General features: G+C 43.9%; 1 protein-coding gene across 2 annotated transcripts in view; it reads left to right on the top strand.

Annotated features, from left to right (window-relative positions):
* The window catches only part of Afg1l (AFG1 like ATPase), a 161,622-nt gene that overhangs the window by 122,144 nt on the left and 16,349 nt on the right, over positions 1 to 23,129 (top strand). For both annotated transcript variants that reach the window (XM_028769041.1, XM_028769042.1), the window contains exons 9-10: positions 10,899 to 10,969; positions 11,226 to 11,326. In XM_028769041.1, the coding sequence (XP_028624874.1) occupies positions 10,899 to 10,969; positions 11,226 to 11,326 (172 nt within the window). The remainder of the gene's footprint in view (positions 1 to 10,898; positions 10,970 to 11,225; positions 11,327 to 23,129) is intronic.

Here is a 23,129-nt window from a genome sequence, read left to right on the forward strand (position 1 = left end):
TGGGAGGGTGTATGTGTGTATCTGTTTGTGGGTGTGTGCATGGGAGGATGGTGTCTGCAGAGGCCAGAGCATTGTAGTTAGAGTTAGAGGCCGTTGTGAGTTGCCTCACATGGGTGCTGGCAATCCAACTCAGGTCCTCTGCAAGAGTATGGGTTCTTAATAACTGAACCATTTCTCTAACCAAACTTTGGCAAAATTCTAGCTCCTGCCTGGAAGGGTGCCACTTCTTGGTTTGGAAGGTATCTGGGACATCTTGGGACCCCTTCACCATACCCCACAATCATAAATCAAATACTTGTCCCAGATGTTGTATTTTCAACCTCACAGTGGATGTCACAGTTAGATAAGCCTATTTATTTTGGTCTTTAATCTCTTCCAACAGTGCTTTGTACGTTCCAGTATACGACAGGCTTTATAGGTCTTCCGTTACATTTATGGTAGTAGTTTATTCTTTTTTATGCCATATAAATAAATTTCCCTCCAATTTTATTTGTAATGTCTTTATTACTATTATAAAATGCAACAAGATTTTTCATATTGATCTTGCTCAGCTGACTTATTAGATTCTTAGTAGAGATCCTAGAATTTACTATATACAAGATGATGTTATTTTCAAGCAAGCTGGACATCTTTTACTTATTTTTCTTGTCTAACTTTCTAGTACAGTACTGAGAAGAGATGAGAGATACTAAGCCCGTGTCAAATGACTTCAACTTGGCCATTACTTATGCTGCTGTACTGGGTCTTCATAGCTGTCTCTTACCAGCTAGTTAATCATGTTCTTTTCTTGGTTTGTTGAGCATTTCTGTGATGTTGGATTTGGTGAGATGCGTTTCCTGCTCTTACTAAGGTAGTTGTGTGACTTGGTGAGATGCGTTTCCTGCTCTTACTAAGGTGATTGTGTGATTTGGGTCCATTGAGATTACCACACTTTGTGCCACTGATTGATTTTTAGATTTTTAGATTAGCCTTGCATTTTTTGAATCAATATTGCCATACTCATCAGCTTTTTACCCCTAACCCCTTAGCAAGAGGAGATTTCTCTTTCTGCCCATGGTTTCTCAGGTCTCCATCTGTGTGCAGGAGGCTCCAAGTGCACAGGGCCTGTGTCGATCAAGGCTGGCCATCGTGACTGGGAGTGCGGTGGGCAAAGCAGGTGGGAAAGCAGGAAGGGGAGAGCAGGAGTGAGAGGGACAAGGGTATCAGAGTCCCTATGCCTTATTTGAGGGTATACCCCCTCTTACCTGACTGCCTTCAAGAAGGCCCCACCCGCTAAGCTCCCTCTACCTCCCCATAGAGCTGGGAGCTGGGAGCTGGGAACCACACCTTTACCATAAGTTTAACCACAGTGAAAGAGAAGCATGTTTTGAGGGGGGCACTTTGGCTCAAAACTGTAATAATCACTGTGTCCAGTCTCAGTCATGCTTTGCTCGGAGAGGCTTGCAGTGCTTTACTGGGGACTCTTATGTGTATAGTCAGAAGAAATACTCCTCATTGGTTTTCTTTTCTGGACACATTTTAGTCTGGTTTTGATAGCAGGTGATGCTGGCCTCACAGAACTAGTTTGGAAGGACTCCCTTTTCTTCCACATTCCTTTCTTGGGTCTGTTTCGGTAGTCTGCATCTTTCTAGGATGAATTTGTATATTTCATCCAGGTTAACCCATTTGTTAGTTTGCTGCTATTCATCAGACAGGTTAAATATTCCTTATTGAAAATGCTAAGAAGTATCTCAGATTTTAGAGTTGTTTTTTGTTCTTGCTTTGGAACGTTTGTGTGAAGTCTATGATTGAGCACACCTAGGCTGAAATCTAGACTTTCAGATTAGAATTATTCATTTCATTTTCTTACAGTCCATTTTATTCGATAATAACACCATTTCTTTCCCTCCTTCCTGCTGACACAAACATACAGCTGTATATTGCAAACAGCAGCTTCCTGCTTTATAACCAGTAGAACATAATCACACAGAGTGGTTTTCAAGTTTTCAGCTGTTAAAACTATAGAAGTGTTCTATTTGACATAATTTGGATGTACACTTAAGTAGTAATTAATCACACATTAATTCAAAGGCTACTGAATGAGAAATTAATACCAAGTGCATGACACTGTTTGGAATACCACCTAGCAAACGGCACAGCCAAGTGGAGCCCCTGTGCAGACTTCCAGAGTAGCCGGAGCCTGGGCAGCTCTTTCCCTGTCTGTTGAGCCACATCTAATACCACAGGCATTTAGGCTTGCTGTCACAGAAGAAAGCTGGTCTGTCATTCCCAGCTTAACCACACTGACAGAAGTACCCAGTTGTAGATAGTGGTCTGTAAACGTACATGGTGTGAACAGGTCACGTGCATACAAATTTTCAGCCTTCTTAACATTTTCGTCCCCTACCCTGTTTTTAAGAGGGTCTTCCTCAGTCCAGAACTTGCTCTGTAGTCCAAGCTGCCTTTGAACTTACGCCATGCTTCTGCATCAGCTCCCCATATCGTGGGATCACAGGCGTGAGCAGTGATGTCCAGCTCAGGTTTCTTAGCATTTTTGTCTGCTTGCTCTTTCATCTTCAGAATGATCACAGTTTGCCCTGAAAGTCAGTCTCTAGTAGAAGAAGAACCGATCTGGCACAAGTCCCAGGTCCTTACTTACATATATAGACTCAAAAAAGCTCTTGAAACTCCCCTGACTTTTTTTTTTCTCATTATTCAACTGTTCTTTTATCTTTATTGATTTTTTTAAACTTCTTGTTCGTTTTGCCTTTCTGAAATTATACAAAAAGGAAAATTTAAAACACTGTATCAAACTGAAATTTCGCATGTTAAGCTACTGACTTCTCTTACGGAAAAGTAACATAGGAAATCAGTAGACATTTTCTCTGGAGAAGAGAGGGGTGAAGCCCTGCAACGTGAGAGGATATCGCACTTTCTGCATTATATGCAGGTCAGGATTAATGGACCCAGGTAGGTTATTCAGCAGGTGACTGAGAAGGGTGGGAAAGTGCAGATTGAAATGCATCTCAGAACAGTCAATTAAGCCTTGCTCGATTGAGGAGATAAATGGCTCCGGCTCCATCTGGACAGCCGATTCCGTTATGTAAAACACACCTACAGGATTTGAAACGCGACCAAGCCTGTTTTATATGAAGGCAAGTATAAACCAACTTAATTTTAGACCTGCCTCAGCCCCAGATTATGTTTGTATGAGGACAAAGAGCCATACAGCATGAATGCACAAGGAATCGGCTGAGGGCAAAGACTCTGCCAGCAAAGTTTGGCAACGAACCCCAAGAGGAAGGAGAAATTTCTCTGTCAGATCAACTTTGGCTCTCTGGCATAGAGAGCTCAGAGCGAGGGGCCCGAGGAAAGCCAGCCCCAAACTACTTGTTGATACCTTAACAAGCTGTTGATTTTTGAAAGGGACAAAGGAGCAAAGTGTGGTTAGCATTCCGTCCCCTCAGTCAATCCTAATGAAGTGGGAGATTCTTGAAGAAATGAATTTCCATTTAAATTCATGCATGACCCTCTTCCAGAAACCTCCAAGTGTTTGGGAATTTTTGTTGAGAATTTCAAATGATCCAGTAATAATAAGCTCTTTTTCTGACATGTTCTGTTTCTTTGAGACTACGTTTTACGTTGAATGCCTGGTTTCAGCTGTAAATTTTTTTTTTTAAATTTGGAATGACTGATTATTTTCTTTTCTGTTTACCGATTTAATTCGGAAAAGACAAACCACCATTCTCATACTTGCAAAGCAATCAGGCTTTTAATCCAGGTACTATACTCAAGATTCCTGTGGGGGTTGGTGGCAGATTTCCTGGCAACCGAGCAGTGGTTGGTTCCAGGGCTTTTCTGACTTAAAGACACAGTGGTACTGCTCAACAGAAAATGGAAGGCTGCCCCTGAGCACAGTTCCTGAGAGGAACAAAGGTGACCGGAGCTACGAGATGCCCTGGCCCGGTTTCAGGGCCAGGCAGAGCAGAAGAAAAGGAGACTGTGGTGTGCTCTGGCTGCCTGGGCCCTCAGGGGAGGGAAACGGCTTTAGAAAAGAGTGACTTTGCCTCAGATCAGAAGTGACCCTAATGCTCCTTCTGTGTCAACTTTTGATTGGCCGTGGACAGACTTTCTTTTCTCAAATCTTATCCACACAAAGGCCTAGTATATAACTGTGTTGTTCCGTGAGCCATTACCCAGAGTCCAGCTTTCTCCAGGGAACTGAAGCAAGTCAGTTAATTCTCACAGGGCTGGGGATCAAACCAGGGACATGTGCACGCTCGGCAGGCGTTCTGCCACTACACCGCACCCTCGTTCCTGCTCATTTTCTGTTCCCTTCAGGAGAGGTGGGAATACCATTCACAACATTGGCCTCAATCCTCATCTTCTGGCCATGTTGATGCTACTCTCCCTCTCCAGGATATGTCTCTTTATGGTTGGAATCGAACTACATAAAACTGATCGGGATATTTGCTTCGTTGCTACATACGTTTTTGTAGCTCTAAGAGAAAAACTCAGAAGTAAGCTCATTTTGGGGGAGTGGGTATGTGGTTAGGTGTGTGTTCATATGTTTGTACAGATGCACATGTACGTGTGTGTGCACATGAGGGCCAGAAGTCCATGACAGATGTATTCTTTGGCCTCTCTCCATCTTTTATTTTTTCTCAGACAAGCCACTCCCTGGACATGGAGATCACCAGTTCTGTTGGTTAGCAAGCCCCAAGGGCCTTCATATCTCCAGCACCCCAGTGTTGGGATTGCAGGTGTATGCTCTCATACTCACAGTTTTCCACAAATACTGAGCCATCTCTCCAGTCCCCAAAACCTCTTGACTAGGCTGTCCTGTGGCTGACCGTCCAGCTCTCTGTCATGGAGATCGACCACGGTCTCCTACTTTACAGAACTTAACCATAAGGTCTTTAGAAAAAAAGCCCTGTATGACATGTATTCATAAAAGTCTGTTTAAAACACTTATGGAGATCTGGAGAAATGTCTCAGCATTTAAGATGACTTGCTAGAACCCTAGTTTGGTTCTTAGCATCCATATTGGGCAGCTCACAACCGCCTGTAATTTCAGGTCCAGAGGGTTCATTGCTGCCTTCTGGCCTCCGCAGGCATTGCCACAAATGCAGCATTCCACAAACACAGCAATAAAAGCAAGCCTTACAGAATTCCAACTAACTAACCAAAACCTAGCAATCCTGATCCTTATTCTCTAATAATGGGTCTCTATTCTACATGGGTCTGGTTACATTTCTGAATAAAGAGTTTTAGTTTAACGTAATGTTCTCTCTTAAGTGAACTGTGATGAAGCCATCGTGGCTAATCTAGCTTACCAAGGAAAATGTCATCTATCTTCCTTCCTTCCTTCCTTCCTTCCTTCCTTCCTTCCTTCCTTCCTTCCTTTCTCCTTTCTTTCTTTCTTTCTTTCTTTCTTTCTTTCTTTCTTTCTTTCTTTCTTTCTTTCTTTTGAATTTAAATGTCTTTTCTTTGGGCTAAAGTTTTTATACTAATGTTGTACACTTGAAATTTTCTGCTTAAAAGCAGCCCAGGGTGAGGGCCGGAGAGACAGCTCAGTGGTTGATAGCACTGGCTGCTATTCCAAATGACCTGGGTTCGATTCCCAGTGCCTGTGTGGCAGCTCACAACCATCTGTAACTCTAGTTCCAGGATATCTGACACCCTTCTAGTCATTGCAGGCACTATACACATGTGGTACACAGAAGACGTACATGCAGGCAAAACATCCATACTCATAAAATAAAAATAAATCTTAAAAATCAAAAAAATAGTAAGGGGAATCTTAGATATTTTGAACTGTAATTTTACAAATTATTTATATAATCATGATATTTTATTTAAAAAATTCTGGGAAAAAAAGAAAATATTTCTGGTTTAACTGTTTCATTAATTCAATTATATATGATTTTATGTTCTACTCATACCTAAAAATAATTTGGAGCAACTTACATTGAAGTTACAATGTACACACCATAATCATTACAACAGAAAGGGGTGCAGAATTCTAGGTGTAGACATTGCAGCCGTCTCTAATGCACACATCAGAATCATTACAATTGATCAAGAGCTGTAGGGTTGTAGGAAGGCAGTGGAAGGCGTGGGCTTTCCTGTGCACTGCCAGTTGCCAGTTGAAGTATAAACTATAGTAGTATCTACCACACTGAACATTGGTATTGCTGTACTTTTCCAGTGCTGTGATAAAACGCCACAGACAGACAACTTATAGAGAAGGAATTTATTCCAGCTCATAATTCCAGAGGGTTAGAATCCATGGTGGTGCAGCTAAGGCATAGTGGCCAGAGCAGCTTCTAAGAGCTCCCCTCTGGAAACCCAAGTAGGAAACAGAGGTCTAACTCAGAATGACACGTGTCTTTAAGCTCTCAAGGCCACTTTCTGGTGGCACTCTTCCTTTTTCACAAGTAGTTATTTTGACAAAGCTTTTCTCCGTCATCTGTCCTTAGTGAGCATAGCCAGCTCTCTCGTGAAGAAGGAAAGGGAAAGGCTGTTATTAGACTCGCTGACCAGAGATACCGGTGACTCTTGATCCCCTCCCCACTTATGAAGACATTGTGGTTCATGGAAGATAGAGAACGGTAGAGGGAGGTGAAAGGGAGCCTCTGTAATTGCCTCAGCAAGAGTTGGAGCCAGTGGCCAGACACTCGTTGGCATCTTTAGAAACCACAGGAAGTTAGCAATTCTCTGAACTTTGTGAGATGCATAAATGAACAAACCAAGAACAACAGCATCCTGAACTGCTTGACATGGTTATCATCACATGATGTGATTATCATGTGTCACAGTGAACCCTTCTCCCAGAAGTTAACCATTGCTATTTCATAAGTGTTGTCCTAGGAATGCATTAGATTAAGTCTAAAACGTTCCCATAGGCACATGTTTGCTCCCCGCTGTTGGAGGTTGTAGACGTTTTGGGAAGTAGATTCTAGCTGCAGAAGTGGGTCGCTGTGGGCGGGGAGCAGGGGTGTGGGGGGAACGGGGGTGTGGGGGGAGGTATATACTAACCAGGTTCAACCTTGAGCTCTTTGTTTCATGATCCCTAGAGAACATAGCAAGCCACCCGTGGGCCCCCAACGCCACAGACATTTAAGGAGTGGTTCTGTTCCAACAATTCTGACTTCAGGAACAGATCGACCAACCAGGCTGTGGCACACACCTGAGAGAAACATTGAAAGGAGGAATGACCCATTCTGTCCCTGGAGGCTTCTGTCTACAGTTCTTGAGTCTGTTGCTTCTAGGCATGTGGTAAAGCAGAAGGCCATGGTGGTGGGAACCTGGACAGGTGACTGCCTTACCTCAGGATCTACTTTTCCAACCAAGTCCACATCCTAACATGTCTCTTCCTCTCTGTCGTCATGCATCCTGCAAGGGCCATTTCCTGTTCCGCCCCTCCTACCATCTTCTAGCCTCAGCTCCCAAGGGCTGGGGTTGTAAGCAGGCAACACCACACCTGCATGATCTCTTTTTGTATTTATATTTTCTATCACACAGAAAGTTTATGTCTCTGCATATTCAGATTTGATAAGTGGCGTAGTTCTGAGTACCTGCCCTCTCTTCTGTGAATGTGATAACGCCAATGTTACACTCGCCAAGGAGCCGAGTGTAACACACCGTGGCAGAGTGGTTGCATGGGTTGTTCATTTTTTCTCTTTATTTTTCTAATGTTCATCTTTTAAAAAGGAAATGCAGACTGACAGGATTGCTCAGTGGCTAAAGAATTTGCTGCATAACCCTGGAGGCCCTGCCTTTGGTCCTCCAAATCCATGTAAAGGTCAGAGGGAAGAAGAGACCCACAGAGTTGTCCTCTGGCCTCTGCGTGTGCTCCGTGGCCCACACAAGCCTACACATATACATCTACACCCATACATGATAATATACACACAAATACTGGGCTCTGAGTAGAAGGCAGGAAGATAAAAGAGATAAAAGGTTAGTTGTTAAGGAATTTGAGAGTATCTATTTTTGGTAAGAATTCCCTTCCTGCATGCCTGTATTGCATATCAATCTGGTTAAGTCTAAACACACCACACTGTGCCCTAGCCGCCAACTCTACGTGCTTGCATATGAAGATGAGGTCCCCGGCCTGGCCAGGCCCCCGTGCACGTTAGCTTAGATGGGCAGCAGTCACATGCCGCATAAACCATTTTTATAAGACCCCTTTGGCTTTGGACCACTTAACACTAATACCTTTTTTTAAATTTTGGAACTTCAGAGTATCTGTTTACAGTACAGTAATAAAATTCTTACAAGACAATGTTAAAATAAAAATAATTTTGTGTTGGGTGTGGTGGTACGGCTCTACAATTTAGTGCTCAGGAGATGGAGGCAGGAGGATTGCCAGTTATAGGCCAGCCTAGACTACATGGCAGGCAGGACCCTCCAAAAAAAAAACTAAAATAAAATGGAGCATGAAATGCGAACGTGTTGTAAAGGAGAGGTTGTCTCTGTATGTGTTGTGTGTGTGTGCACGTGCGCGTGCATGATGGTAGGCAGGTTCTGTCCTGATGAACTCTGTTTCCATTCTCCTTGCTCCATTCTCTATACCGTGGCAAGTATGTCATTAGGACCAGCGAGATAGCTCACTGGGAAAGCCTGATATCCTGAGTTCAGTTCCCAGAACCCATGTGAAACTGAGGCGGCAAAGCTGTCCTTGGGTCTCCACATGCACACTGTGGCATATGCACACCCCCACAACATACACTGGCAATAATAAGTAAAGTAATTTTTAAGTACATCATTAACCAGGGATTCTACAGGCTGAGGCAGGGGGAAATACAAGTTCAAGGTCAGACTGGGCTATGTAATGTGACCTTTTTTTTCAGGGTTGGGAAGATAGCTCAACTGATAAAGTGTTTGCCATGTAAGCATAAGGCACCGAGTGTGGATCTTCAGCACCCACATAAAAGCCTGGAGCAGAGTCACACTTCTGGAGTCTCAGTGCTGGGGTGGGGCGGGATGGGGAGACTCAGAGACAGACAGCCCTGGTGTTCGTGGTCAGCCATTCTAGCTAACTGAGGAACAACTGAGAAAGACGCCTGACGTCAGCCTCTGAGTTCCACACACACGCACTGCATACCTGTATATACATCCATGCGCTTGTGTGTGCTTACGTGTGCGCTCTTGTGCGTGTGTGCGCGCACACACACACACACCACCTCTCGAGAACATTGTGTGTATACATAACTCCCCTGCATGATAGGAACTGTTCTGCCGAGTCCCATGTGTTGGTGTGACATCAACATTGACTTTACAGTTTAATATATTTAAATTTGCTTTCGGGCTTGATAAAAGCACTGCCAAACCTTATGACCTGAGATGAAGCTGCTCCAGACTCACAGGGTACAAAGAACTGACTCTTAGAAGTTTTTCTCTGACCTTCACATGGAATGCAAGTGTCATTTTAAAAATCACTCTTTTTTTTTTTTTTTTTTGGTTTTTTGAGACAGGGTTTCTTGTTTCTCTGTGTAGCCCTGGCTGTCCTGGAACTCACTCTGTAGACCAGGCTGGCCTCAAACTCAGAAATCCGCCTGCCTCTGCCTCCCAAGTGCTGGGATTAAAGGCGTGCGCCACCACTGCCTGGGAAATTACTGTTTTAAAAACATTTTTTAGTGATTGTCTCTTTAAATCATTCTTTCTGTAGTGTCTTTAGTTACTTTAATGTGGCTTAATTTGAAGGTCTTATAGGTCTGTACGAAACTCAGGTAGTATTCCCTATGGCGTCAGCCATGGCAAATGAGATTTTTGAAAGCTGCAGCGGTGGGCAGCCCTTCATGCCGTCTGCGCCGCTGTGCTTTACGTTGCTGCATTTTCTACAGTTGAGGAGTTCCATGGTTGTATGTTAAATGTCAGCAACCTGCTAAGAAAGATTCTGTTTAGTCTAAACTTTATCTTAATGACTAGTTTTCAATAAAATTGAACGGCTGTCAGTCACCACCACAATTAGCTAAGATTGACTTGTGCTGAAATTAAGCATATTGTCAGGTCATCTTGTGCAAGTTTGGACGCAGGATCGGAGGGAACTTAGATTTGCACTTGAGGGGTGTTTTTTGGAACGGCTTTTCTTCTACCAGTTATTTCTCCTATTGACTGTTAATTTATCAACCCTTCTCTGAAAAAAAAAGTGAGAAGAAACGAGGCCATAGCACTATCACATGTTTTTATGTGAGCTCCGTAAGCCATATGGTGATTTCTAATTAGAATACAAAAGACTGGGTGGCAGGACTCACTCATAGCGGTGCAATGAAGGCCCCACAGAAGGAGGGGCTGGCGGTGGGATTCCAGCAAGGATGCTTTTGAGGGAAACTGTGATCTGTTCTTGTCCTTATCCTGACAGAAGGCTGTCCTGTATGTGTTCACTTGATAAAGTTTCTGAGGTGTCAATTAAGTTGGTATTTGGAAGCTAGTGATCTCATTCTGAGCCCCGATCCTCTCAGCCGGTGGCTTGACTTGGTTTTTCTCGTTCTAAAAACACGCTCAATATTTAATTTCACGTGTACCCTCTCAGTGGAGATTTCAAAGGATACTTGCTGAATGCTTGACTGCTTTGCCTGTTTGCTCTTGTTTTGCATGCAAGAGAGAGCCAGAAGCTTTCTTCTCATTGTGTGCACATAGTATTAATGGATTTACTCTGCCTGTATCGTCTCATTACTGGAAACATCTAGAAGCTCAGAAGTCTTTCAATGTATGCAAATAAGGCAGGATCGTCTACCTGAGAGTTAATATTCTCTGCTTTTAAGTGTATTCTAAATCTAATGTTTGTATTTAGAGCATAACATCCTGTTCTCCTTTTTTTTATGGGCAAAAAGCTAAGCAGGCTCAGGCAGCTGTTTGATGTTGGCTTCAAGTGTTATTAATTTCATATTCTATTATTCTTTTCACTGTAGCACAAGTGAGGCTGATGTGGAGGCTGTCGTGGATAAGTTGTTTGATGAGCTGGCTCAGAAACAAAATGATTGTACGTAAGTTAATTTCTCTTGAAAGAGACTACATTTAGAACACAATGCCCAATCTCCACTGACCAATTAATAAGTTCCATTGCTGTGTATGGGTTGATGCCACACTCAAGTGGCCGTCATTGTATCAGCATTTTCTCTAATTTATGTGTTGAATCATGTGCTATTATTCATCAAGCTATGCATTTCCTATCTGTAAGAGATGAATTTTATAGTAATTATCCAGACAAGATTGAGTCTTTGTTCATGTTCCCATAGTAACTAGCCCAAGGATTCTGAAAGTGCAAGGCAGAGAGCTGCGGCTGAATAAAGCCTGTGGAACCGTTGCCGACTGCACATTTGAAGAGCTGTGTGAGAGAGTAAGTAGCCAGGCCTGGCCAGACTCACTGGCCTTTTCACATGTTAAAATACTTCATGTCTCCCCCTGGGCCAGCTTCAGATTTTAAAATGCCATTCACAGAGTCAGAAGGGAGGTAGAAATCTCCGTAAGGGACATTTTCATCGATTTGCCGAGCAATCTTTATAGGTACTGGCACAAAATCTGCTCTTTGAAGGGCTTTCAGGAAAAATCAGAAATGCAGAGATGACTGTCAACTGTTGCTGGGAGCAGAAGAAAAATCAGTGTCATGTATGGCTCTATTGTGAAAGTCACATGTGAGGGAAGTAAGGAAAACTGAGGTAAGGGCTGGCGAGATGGCACAGTGGGTAAGGACGCTTGCAGCCAAGCCTGGCCACCTGAGTTCTATCCCCAGCCCCCGGTGGTGGAAGAAAAGAGGACAGCTCCCACAAGTTGCCCTCCAGGCTGTGCGTGGATGCATGGAATAAATGGATGAACGGAATAATTTTTTTACAAGGAGAAAAAAAAAACGAGGTGAGATCAGTAGGGGCGGGGAGCACGATAAGCCATCGATGTTATTGACCTAAGGAGATGTGACGGAAAGAACCGAATTCTTCAGATTCGTTGTTCAGCTGCCATGCTGTCTGAGCTGCGTGGGCCAGATGGAAGAATGTCAATTTATAAAACTATGACGCTGGAATTATAATAGAAATAGTTTATCTCACAGATGAAATATATGCACATACACACACACACCCATGTATCAGAACGTCTTTGACCACAAATTCTCTGTAGATATGAAGTCTGTCTTTTCAAAGTGTGGGGGTTCTCAGTGCTCAGTGGACTACTTACTGTCACTATCCAGTGTATGTCCTGAGATGTTCAAGTAACTTTCCATGGACTTCCGCAGTGGGGCGTCATCCCTGGTCCTGAGTCCTTACTTTCACCCAACCCAAGCAGTGCTGTTCTGAGGCACAGCGGAGGTCACTCACGTTTATACCTGCTGAGTGTTAACCGAGTGAGTTTCTCCAAAGCCGCTGAGCACCTAGAGCCATAGATACATAGCCGCCAGCTTCCTAGCCGGCAAGAATTTGTCATCTTTCAACCACAGATGAGTCCAGCCTGCAGTCATTTAGCTCTTCGGAAGGAATACAATTAGGGTTAATTAAGACTCTGTGATGGAGAGGCAACCTCTGATCCCCACGGCGGCTGACATGACTCTTGCCGCTCTCCCACCTCCTCAGTCTTAACTCCCAATTACCTGCACCTGCAGGAAGAAAATCCACTTGGAATTGCACTGAAGTTTTACTGTCTTTGCTAAAACAGACTCTCTTGTCAAGGATGAAGGCTCTCCTCTCACTGCAGGAGGAACCCCAGTGAGGCAAGGGGACAGGCAGGCTGTGGGGTCCTGAAGGAGGCCCTCGTGGAACAGACCCTCAGTGTCTGTGTCTCTCTGTTCTAGGCTCATTAATTATGGACACTTGGTATCAGAAAGAGGCTGTTTAGAATCTAAAAACCCTTATCGTCTTTTTTCTGTGCAGTGGAGTTGGAGGAAGAAGGTTAATCAGGATTTAATATTGAAAAATGAAAATAATACCAACACAGCTCACCTTTATTTGACAAAAGTTTGGGCTGCATGGCAACTGTGAACCAAATTCTCAAAGTCAACAATAATACAAGATTTCCATTTATTTTGGCATAACCAGTACATTGTTATAGCCTTCACTTGGTGACTGGTTGGTTGTTCAGTTGCATAGGAAACCCCTTCTATAAAATGGTCCAGAATTTCATGATTTCTTGCTGTCCTTTAATGCATGAATATCCCAGTTGTTTTTGTTGAGGTTTTTGTGCTGTCGTTACCTCTACCACGTTTTCTCTTCCCCTAGGTAAATAGACCAGTCAGCATTTATTTACTCCACTGTAGCTGGGATGTTTTCTGCATCAGACAAGCCCCGAATGACTGACAGGGCGTTGGCTTGAGGGATGCGGGTTCGTTCCTCAGTGTTAAGCTCCCTATGGAGAATGGTCTGAGGAAGGTCGAAGTTTTTAAGTGGTCAGTTCCTGACTACCATTTTCTTTATTACAGTGATTTTGCATTTCTTTGCAGCTTTATAATTGTGGCAATTCAGAGACTGAATAGTTAGTTCCATGAGAGGATCCTTGAGATCAATCAACTTCAGATTAAGCCGAAAACTCTTAATTAGTTACGATGATCTTACGAGCCAGACTACATAGCTGCCAAAAGATAGTCAGGAAAGATAAAAACAACACATCCAACCCAGGTATTTGAGTAAACATTTGGGGGCTGGGGTCCAGCTTTGGACCACACAGTATAGTCTCTGGAAGGCCTGAGACCCACTCAGCTGTCACCACGGACATCATCTTGAGAAAGTCACCCCCCATGAGCAAACGGTTGACGCTCTGCAATGATTAGTTTTAAGCCATGGTGGTGGGGGAGGAATAATATTTTTGTGGACTTTTAAGTGGGTAGCAACTTGTCTACCTGTGTGTTAGTTAATAAGGTACAAGAAGGTTTTAACTTGAAGTCCTGGACATGCTCCATAAGGAAACCAAAAAGGCCCAGGGTTTCCAGCCTCTGCATCCCTCTCCCTCCCTGTTCATAGTCTCACATCTGTAACCCTGCAGGTCAACGTCTACTTTCTTGATATCTCTCGTATTTTCTATTCTTTCTCTTCACAAGTCTGATTCAGCATTGCCATGCTTAGAAGACCAGTCCAAAATAGGACCCCTTGGCACCCATATAAAAAGAACAGCTAACAGAGCCACGCATAAGGATGACATCATTCCAAGTGTTCTTTATATAGTAGCTTATGTAATGCCACAATAAATAGGTGCTATTATTGTCCCATTTTATAGATGGGGAAATGGAGGCATTTAGATGTTAAGTAACTTACATTTGGTCATACAGCTAGTAAATAGCAAAAGGAAGACTTGAACTTCTTGCTGGTTTGAGAGTTAGATTCTACATTCTTTACCTCTACATTATGGCCTGGGAATTTCTGGGCAAATTCTGTCATAGTTCATTAATAGAATTCAAATTTTGCCATGAAATCCACTCAGATTATTTGCACATTTCCACATCTGAGGTCTCACCCAAGTGAGAAGAACAGAGCATTCTCGAGTTTGCACACAGAGGTACACTGACTGGTTTTGAGCTCTGAGACACGGATAGCACACGATTCTAGCTGAAGAAGCTGACACAGACCTCCTGAGAGGTCTTTAATACAAATATTGCTTCTTTATCAGAGTGTCCCCAAAGAAAAGTGAAGCCAGAGAGAGATGTGGTGCACTGTCTGGATCCAGAGACCTGGCGTGTCTAGCCGTAATTTATATTTGTGACTTGCGCTGAGTATTCACAGGTATGCAGGGGCCCCTGTGAGCCCCCAGGAGTCTGAGACCCACATTCCCTCTGTGTGCAACCACTAGGACACTGCTCTTCTCACTGGGGTGAGATTTCCAGCAATGGTGCTATAGAAATGACAGGTAAAACCTGCTGAATGCGGACAGTGACACCAAACCGTATTGTGCCCTCCATAGCTGGGTTCTCACAGAGGAACAACACAGCAAAAGCCAAGGGGTGGGGGTGGGGGTGGGGGTGGGAAGAGACAGAGAGAGAGTGCGAGCAAGTGCAAGAGAGCACAAGAGAGCTCCATCTAAGGAGTCCACATAGGGTGGTCAAATGACTGGTTTTGTTAAGTCAACTTTGAGAACATGTGTTCTTACTATATTTGTAAGGATGGCAGACCAGCATGAGACACTTCTGTATACCAAATACCGTGGCTGCCTTAAGGAAAGCTCCTGGGTTTTGTTTCTTTCCCTCCCTTAAGATTAACAGTTCTTACGTAGAAGACTGAATGACAGAGTGTGGTTATTCCACTTGGCAGACACTCCCCTACAGTGTTTGACAGACATTTCTTGGAAATGAGTGGAGACTGTCATTTCGAGTTAAAACAATGAGCAATGTTTGTCACCAGTGTTGAAGTCTGCGTGAAGGAGTCAAAGTTAAAATGTTGGCACTTGTCTCTGCCATCATGATCCCAGGTTTTGAACCCTCCCCGCTCTGATGAGATTGATGGTGGTGAAAACAAATGCAGAACGTCAGGAGTCTGGGGAGAGGAGGCGGGGCTAGAACACTACATCAGGAGTCTGGGGAGAGGAGGTGGGGCTAGAACACCGGCTCTCTCTACATGACTTAGCTGGCCCTGAACCCCTTGTCCTCCTGTTCAGCCTTCTGTTTACTACTATGTCTGGCTAAATGATTTGGTAATTATATAATTGAACATTTCAACATTTGGAAGGTCTGGTTTATTGAAACAACATTTCCCAATAACCAATGCATACTGTTGTAAAATCACACATGACAGAAGAAAAATGCAGAAAGACTAATAGAAAATAGTAATCAAAAATATAAGCTGGGTATGGTGGTATGTACCTATAATCCCAGCATTTGGGAGGCTGAAACAGGAGGATTGGGAGTTTGAGGCCAGCTTGGGCTACATAGTGGAATCTTCCTCAAGCTGGGGACAGGGTGACTATGATGGACCAGCCTGTGGCCTGATTTCACACATCCCTGTAGTGAAGAGAGAACCAACTCCAGCAAGTTGTCCTCTGACCTCCACACATACATGTGACATATATAAATAAATGTGATTTTAAATATACATACATATGTACAAATTCACATGCATACACATACAACAGCAGAAGCTGTTTCAGAGTCTACTGTGAAGTTAGCATTTTAAAATCTACCTCTCGTCAACTTCTTTAACAACTTTAAATAGGCAGGTCCTGCGTCTCACCCAGGCAGCATAGTAGACCCTAGTAATGGGGGTTATTGGTGAGCCAGCCCTGAGAGCATGGGAGCAAAAGAGCCAGGCCGACCAGCTCAGATGTCTCCCAGGCCCAGATCCAGGGCTTGGAGTTGGCCCACCCCAACATCCACCCCATCTGTGCACTGCTGGAGCACATGAAGGGGCAGGTCCTGCAGATCCAAAGCTGCAGGATCTCCAAGACACAGGGCGACAACAGGAGATCTGAGAGGATCCAGTATTGATAGAGTAGCGGAAGCCAGAGGCCTCGGAGCAGTGAGTAGTTGCAGTGAACATTTGCAAGCAAAGGCATGTGGACTAAAGGGTACACTGTGGGACACACGTCAGCCTCCACAACAAGATTGTTTTTCCTCTGCTGGTGGGAAGGTTGCAAGGTAGAAAAGCAGGTGTGAGGGAAGGGGTGGGGTGTGTGTGTGAGTGGGTTTAGCATGCATGATGTGAAATTCACAAAGAACCAATGAAAAGTTTTTAAATTTTTAAACAAACATAATTTTTAGATCAGTTTAGGTTTATAGAAAAAAATGAGAGGAAGCAGTGTGTAGTGGCTCATACCTGTAATCTCAACAGTAAGGAGCCCGAGGCAGGAGGATTACTGTGAGTCTGAGGGGAGTTTAGACTGTACAGTGAGTTAGAAGTCAGCCTGGGCTATAGGGAGGTGTTGTCTCAGAAAGTGGAAAAGGAAAGAAAGGAAGGAAAGAGGAGAAAGAAAGAAAAAGCCCTGAGGAGAGAGTACAGAGAGTTTGCATCTGATCCCACAGCTAGGTTTGCTTATCAGTCACATCTTCCATTAGTGTATGTTCGCCTCACTTAATGAACAAATGTTGGTTACATTTCTCCATGGTAGTATTGTTTTGCCCGTAATGTACCCTGGACTCCTGAGCTGTGATACAGTGTTACTACACGGCTGTTATACAGTTTACCCACACTTCCTTGTTTTAGCCTAATGTCCTTTCTCTGTCCCAGGATGCTATCGATACCTAAGGTTATCATCTTAGTTCTTAACTGTCACACTTTCTGAGCCTTGTCTCGTTTTTGATGATCTTGACTGTTCTGTAGAGTCTTAGGCAGGCATTTGATAGACAGAATAATGTCTTTCTCATGATTACACTGGGCCCATGGGCCAGGTGGTGCTTCCTATCATCATCCCCCGGGGTCTGTCCTGTCACGAGGGCTCATCAAGTCTCCCTGTAAGCCGTCTTCACACTTGCCCTCCACAAGGCCGGTTAGATTTGCCACACTGTAGAAGGCTGTCCTTTCCCCAGACTGTAGTATTCCCTCCTCCAGAGGAGTTTCTTGCTGTGTTTATAGCATTGAAGGATGATGCTGTGATTATCTGGAAAGGTTAAAAATACCTTTCCAACCCCTGACTCCGTAACCAAGCTTTCCTGAACACTCCAGCCGATGTCCTCACTCGCAATTGATCGAATGTGGAAACAGGTAAGAATTAGTCATTTTCTATTGAGCCAAAGAGATTTTTTTCAAATGTAGAACAGTGCCACCCTTATCATGAAATTTTTATTTTGGAAAATGCAACTCGTTTTTAAATGTTATGAGTTTAATATAATAATTTTTTACCATTGTTGATTACATTGGTTATACAATTTAAGTTTTCCTCAGTTTGAATTTCTAATATATTAATAACAAAAGTTAGGGGAGAAAAACCCCTGGAAACCAAAGCTCCTGGGGTTCCTTGGTTATTCTTAAGAGAACCACAGGGCTAGAGAGATGCCTCAGCTGTTAAAGGCTAGGCTCGCAACCAAAAATATAAGAGAACCACAGCACCCTGGATCCACTTACATTACAGTTAAACTTTTGTGACCCAAAAAGGAAAGAATCATTTTCAGAGAAAGCAAGCCAAAGCCAAATTCTAAAGACTTAATGAATAAACTGGCTATTCCTGAATTTTCCTTTTGAGAAATGTAATTTTTACACCTGCAGAAAATTGGTTCCTCAACTAATAACTGTGTTCACAGGTAACTGTTTGCAGGAGCACTTCATTATTTGTGGTTTTAAAATGACAGGTGGCCAGGTGTGTTTGTGGAAAGTCTGGGCAGAAAATACACCCGTCGATGCATAAACGTGGCTGTTGGTGGGTATTTGCTGTCACTGTCCTGTTTCTCTCTCTCTCTCTCTCTCTCTCTCTCTCTCTCTCTCTCTCTCTCTCTCTCTCTCTCTGTGTGTGTGTGTGTCTCTCCCCGTCTCTCTCTGTGTGTCTCTATCCCTATCCTTCTATCTCTCCATCTCCATCTCCTCCATCTCCATCTCTCTTCTGCTCACTAGCTTGCCCTTGGTGCTCAAGGAATAGATGTCCATCAGAATCAGGGTCATGTATTACTGGCCTTCATCTGCTCAATTCAATCAGCATAGCTTATATACTGTTAAGCTACAAGTCTAACCAAATAGGATCTTCTAGAGAATTCTTGACTGGAACCCTCCTTCCATCTCATGCTTTATTTGGTTTTATTCCTAATGAAACTATTGGTTGGGAACTGCTTCTGGGTTCGTGTCCTATCTTGGCATAGCACCAGGAAATGCTAAAGGATGAATAGCTTTTATCTGTGCTATTTGGCCAAGACTGCTGCTGGTTGTCTTTGGATGCCCCAGTGGTGATAATAAATGACAGGGGGCATTTATTAGCAGGCTGAGGCAGTCCAGGAATTCCATGGCCTTTCTCTTCCCAGCATCAGGACTATTCCTGAGGAATTCTTTTCTTACCTATGCTGACACCAGACAAAGCTGTGTTCTGAATAAGGCAGCTAGCCCACCTCCCTAAAGCAGAGGCCACAGGGAAGCCTCAAGTGGTATTGATGATAAAGATTTTAGTGGAGAATCCTGGTTGTTATGGAGTTTGAATCCAGTGCTGAGTTTTGTTCTCTGTCTTTCCTGCTGTAACCCTGGTCAGCTCTGTAAGATGCACAGTTGTGGTGTCAGAAGGCCCCTTTTGTATCTCTCTTGCTAGTCTGCCTGCCAGTGTACATCTTCTGGAACCATGGCCTCCACTTGTCCTGTGGCTTCACTTTGGGGATGTACTTCAGCCTTCGGAGAGGAATGGAGGGCCCGCTCCGTTAGGTATAAATCTTACCCATGTGTGCTCTTAGAATGAAAAGGGGGCTGGAATCCATCCTCACAGTCAGCCTAGACCATAGTCTGATTTAAAAAGGAGAAACACACACATGTACCTAAGCTTATGTCATTATTTTGAAATTGTGGACATAAAGGAGAAAATAATTTCCTGTAAGGTTGTGGTTGTTCTCTAACTGATGCTGATTTATATCTTTTCGGAAAATCTCTGTATGTTAGGTTAGAGCTTCTTTACACCTGAGAGATGATCATGAAAGAGACGCTGGGTTAGAGATGGGAACACTTTCTGGACATGGAGTCATAGTGACCGTGTCCATGATGAAGGGAGTCTTTGGAAGGAGTCAGAAGAAAGAAAGGAAAACTGGCCTAGGGTCCACTTTGCCATGTTCTCTCTACAAAGACATTTCTGTTGGAGGGCAAATCCTTAGGCAAGACCCTTTGACCATGTGTCGGTTTGCAAACCTGGTCAAGAGTGATACCTTTGTGGCTGGCTGTTCTTTATGATTGTATTTTTAAATTTCTTTTATGTGTATGAATGTATTGCCTGCATGTATGCATGTGTGCCGTGTGCATGCCTGGTGCCCCTGGAGGCCAGAAAAGGGTCTCAGATGTCCTAGAACTGGAGTTACTGATGGTTGTGAGCTATGTGTGGGTGCTAGGAATTGAACCCAGGTCCTCTGAAAGAGCAGCCAGTGCTCTAAGCCACTGAACCATCTCTGCAGCTCTGCTGTAGACTGTAGATTCTACAAGCCACAGACTTCGCAAACTCAGCTGCCTAGCACTTCTTTGAGAAAACAAAAACAAACCTCAAAACAAAACTTTGTTTCCTTTCGTAGCTGGATACTTAATGTTCTGCTGTTTATGACTGGTTTAAAAGCCAGTGCAGTCCCTGTGTAGTGGAGGCCTCCAGGGATTCCTCACGGGTCTCAGGGGACTCATACGTCTCAGGGAGCACACTTCTAAGATGAAGTTTATCTCAAGGATAAAATTGTATTAGATCAAATCTAGTAGTTTTCTTCATGGCCCATGAACTGGCTCAGTGGGTAAAAGCCCTTTTCTGCAAAACCTAATGACCTGAGTTCAGTTCCTGGATTTTCATGAGGCCAAGAAGCAGGGCCGCCTCCTAGGGAGGCCTCTCTTTCTGGAAGATGAGCTGCAACACTCAGCACACTCGACATTGCTTATGTTGCCTATGCAAGCTAACAGACAGAATCCTGCCCTTCTTACAGTGTCTGACCCTTTCCCCGTCAGCAAGTATCTACTGAGATGTAGTGGAAGGCTGGCTCCGCTCTAGCCAGCGAGGGGCTGGGGGGAGATCCCGGGAAGAAGAGTCAGTCTCCGCTCTTAGTCTTAGTTCTGAAGAGAGAATGTGGTGGGTGCGTACATCAGCACACTGAGCAGACTAAGCTGGGCACCACAGGATGTGCAGGAGCAGAAGCTGTAGGTGATGGGGGAGCTCGGCCCTAAGAGCTGCCGAGTTGGCAGGATTGAGGGGAGATGTGCATCGTACAGGACCTCCTCCTAGATCTTATGTTGATTCAGAGGACGCCTGAGCCAGGAGGCTGTTACACCTCCATACTGCTGGGATAGCTTCTATTTGGCCAGCCCGTGTGCTAACCATGTTGTAAATCCCCAACAAAAATCTTAAGAAGGACTGGCCCAATAGCATGGCCAGTCAAAAGCATGGAGGAGTTGGGATGCAGGATTGGTGTGCATGGAGGGGTTGGGATACAGGATCAGCATGCTGAGTTTATCATTTGTATAGTCTTTTGCCTGAAAGCAGATCACAGTCTCTTATAGTTACCTAAAAATTCAGTAGAATGCAGCCAGGCTTGTGGTCTGAGGAGGCACAGTGGAGCAAGAGGGTATCACAGCAGCCAAAAATCTAGAAAAGGAGAAAAAAAAGTCACAAAAGAATAGCCTGGAAAATCTTTTTGAAAGGCAAATGCTTGGACAGAGCTTCAAGTCTGAGACCACCTAAGTCAATTATCTGCTAAAGTAGAAATATTGAAATAAATCAGCATATATAATAACCCAAGTCTGTAATATGCCATGCAACCCAAAATCACTAGGTGTAGGCAGATGCCAGGTAATGACCCAATTTTGAAAGAGACTGTGTGGTTTGAATATGCTTGGCCCAGGGAGTGGCACTATTAGGAGGTGTGGCCTTGTTAGAGTAGGTGTGGCCTTTCTGAAGGAAGTGTGTCACTGTGGGGTTGGGCTTGGAGAGCCTCTTCCTAGCTGCCCATGAGACAACTTTTCCTGTTTGTCTTTGAAACAAGATATAGAACTCTCAGCTCTTCCAGTGCCATGCCTGCCTGGATGCTGCCATGCTCCCACCATGATGATAATGGACTGAACCTCTGAACCTGTAAGCCAGCCCCAAGTAAATGTTGTCCTTTATAAGAGTTACTTTGGTCAATAGAAATCCTAACGGGGACAGATGGTAACCAGCAGAGACTTACCCTGAGATGATACAAATGTCAGAATTACAGACAATATTTTTAAAATGACATTTATTTATTAGTGTGGAGGGGTGGCTGCATGACACGCTGTGTGTGAAGACCAGAGGGATGGAGTGAGGCCTCTGTCTTTACCACACAGGCCCCAGAGCTCGAACCCAGCTGTGGGGCTTGGTGGTAGGTATCCTTACCCATTAAGCCATCTCACCAGCCCTAGACAACGTTTGCAAAATAGCTTAAGGTAAGCAGATTTTTGTGAGTTCAAGACCAGCCTGGTCTACACAGTAGGTGTTAAGCTAACCAGAGTTGTCTCAGAAAGGTAGGGGTTATATGTATGTTCAAAGGTATAAAGGAAAATATACTAGTAGTAATGTGTGGAAAATAAGAAATCTTAGAAGAGAAATTGAAACTATAAAAAAAGAGACAAATGGAAATTTTAAACTTAGTAATTCTAGACCTGGCACTAGAGAGATGGCGTGGCAGTTAGCCACACTGCTGTCACTCGGAACCCAAGTTCAGTTCCCAGCACCCACACCTTGTAGCTCACAACCACCTGCCTCTCCCACTTCAGGGAATTTGACACTTTTTTTGGCATACAAGGGCAACTGCACTCACATACAGGTACTACAAACCCCACTCCCACTCCTGAACATGCATATAATTAAAAATGAAAATTAATGATAAGATATTCTCAACCTAGGGCCTAGAGTCCCTCTAACAGTGGCTCAGAAGATAAAGTTTTTTGCCATGTATGAAGACAAAAGTCCAGATTCTGATTCTGCTACCTACATAAGAATTAGTAGGTATGAAAACCTTGTACTGGAGACATGGAATCCCTGAGACAAGCTAGCTAGCTATTTAGACCAGCTGAGTCACGGAGCTCCAGGTTCATCAGGAGAGTCTACTTTAGTAAACAAAGTAGAAAGCTGTTGAAGAAGACAACCAGAATCAGCCTTTGACCTCCACACATGTGCATGTACACAGCTATGTGCATTCCTATAGATGTGCGTGTGCGCGCACGCACACACACGCACACACACACGTGCACGCACACACAGTTATAGACCGAATCCTTTAGAAAACACATGCTTAATACCAGATTTAAAATAACAGGAAAATTACTGATAGACCGGGATCGTGGCACATGCCTACAGTCTCAGCTCTCAAGAAGCTGACATAGAAGGATCCTGTGATCTGTGGTCTGCATAGTGAGTTCCAAGTCCACCAGGGCTGCACAGAGCCTAGATGGTCTCAAAAACAAACAAACAAAACAACAGAAAGAAAAACAACAGCGAAAAGAAAGCAAAAGTATGTAGTCTTGGAACCTGGGTAGGATGAGCAGCTCAGTAGCGTGCTTGCCATAAGCACAGGAAGCACAGGAAGCACAGGAAGCTCAGGAAGCTCAGGAAGCTCAGGAAGCACAGGAAGCTCA

Source organism: Grammomys surdaster, unplaced genomic scaffold (genome assembly GCF_004785775.1).
Source record: "Grammomys surdaster isolate TR1022 unplaced genomic scaffold, NIH_TR_1.0 190, whole genome shotgun sequence".
In the NCBI taxonomy this organism is placed as follows: domain Eukaryota; kingdom Metazoa; phylum Chordata; class Mammalia; order Rodentia; family Muridae; genus Grammomys; species Grammomys surdaster.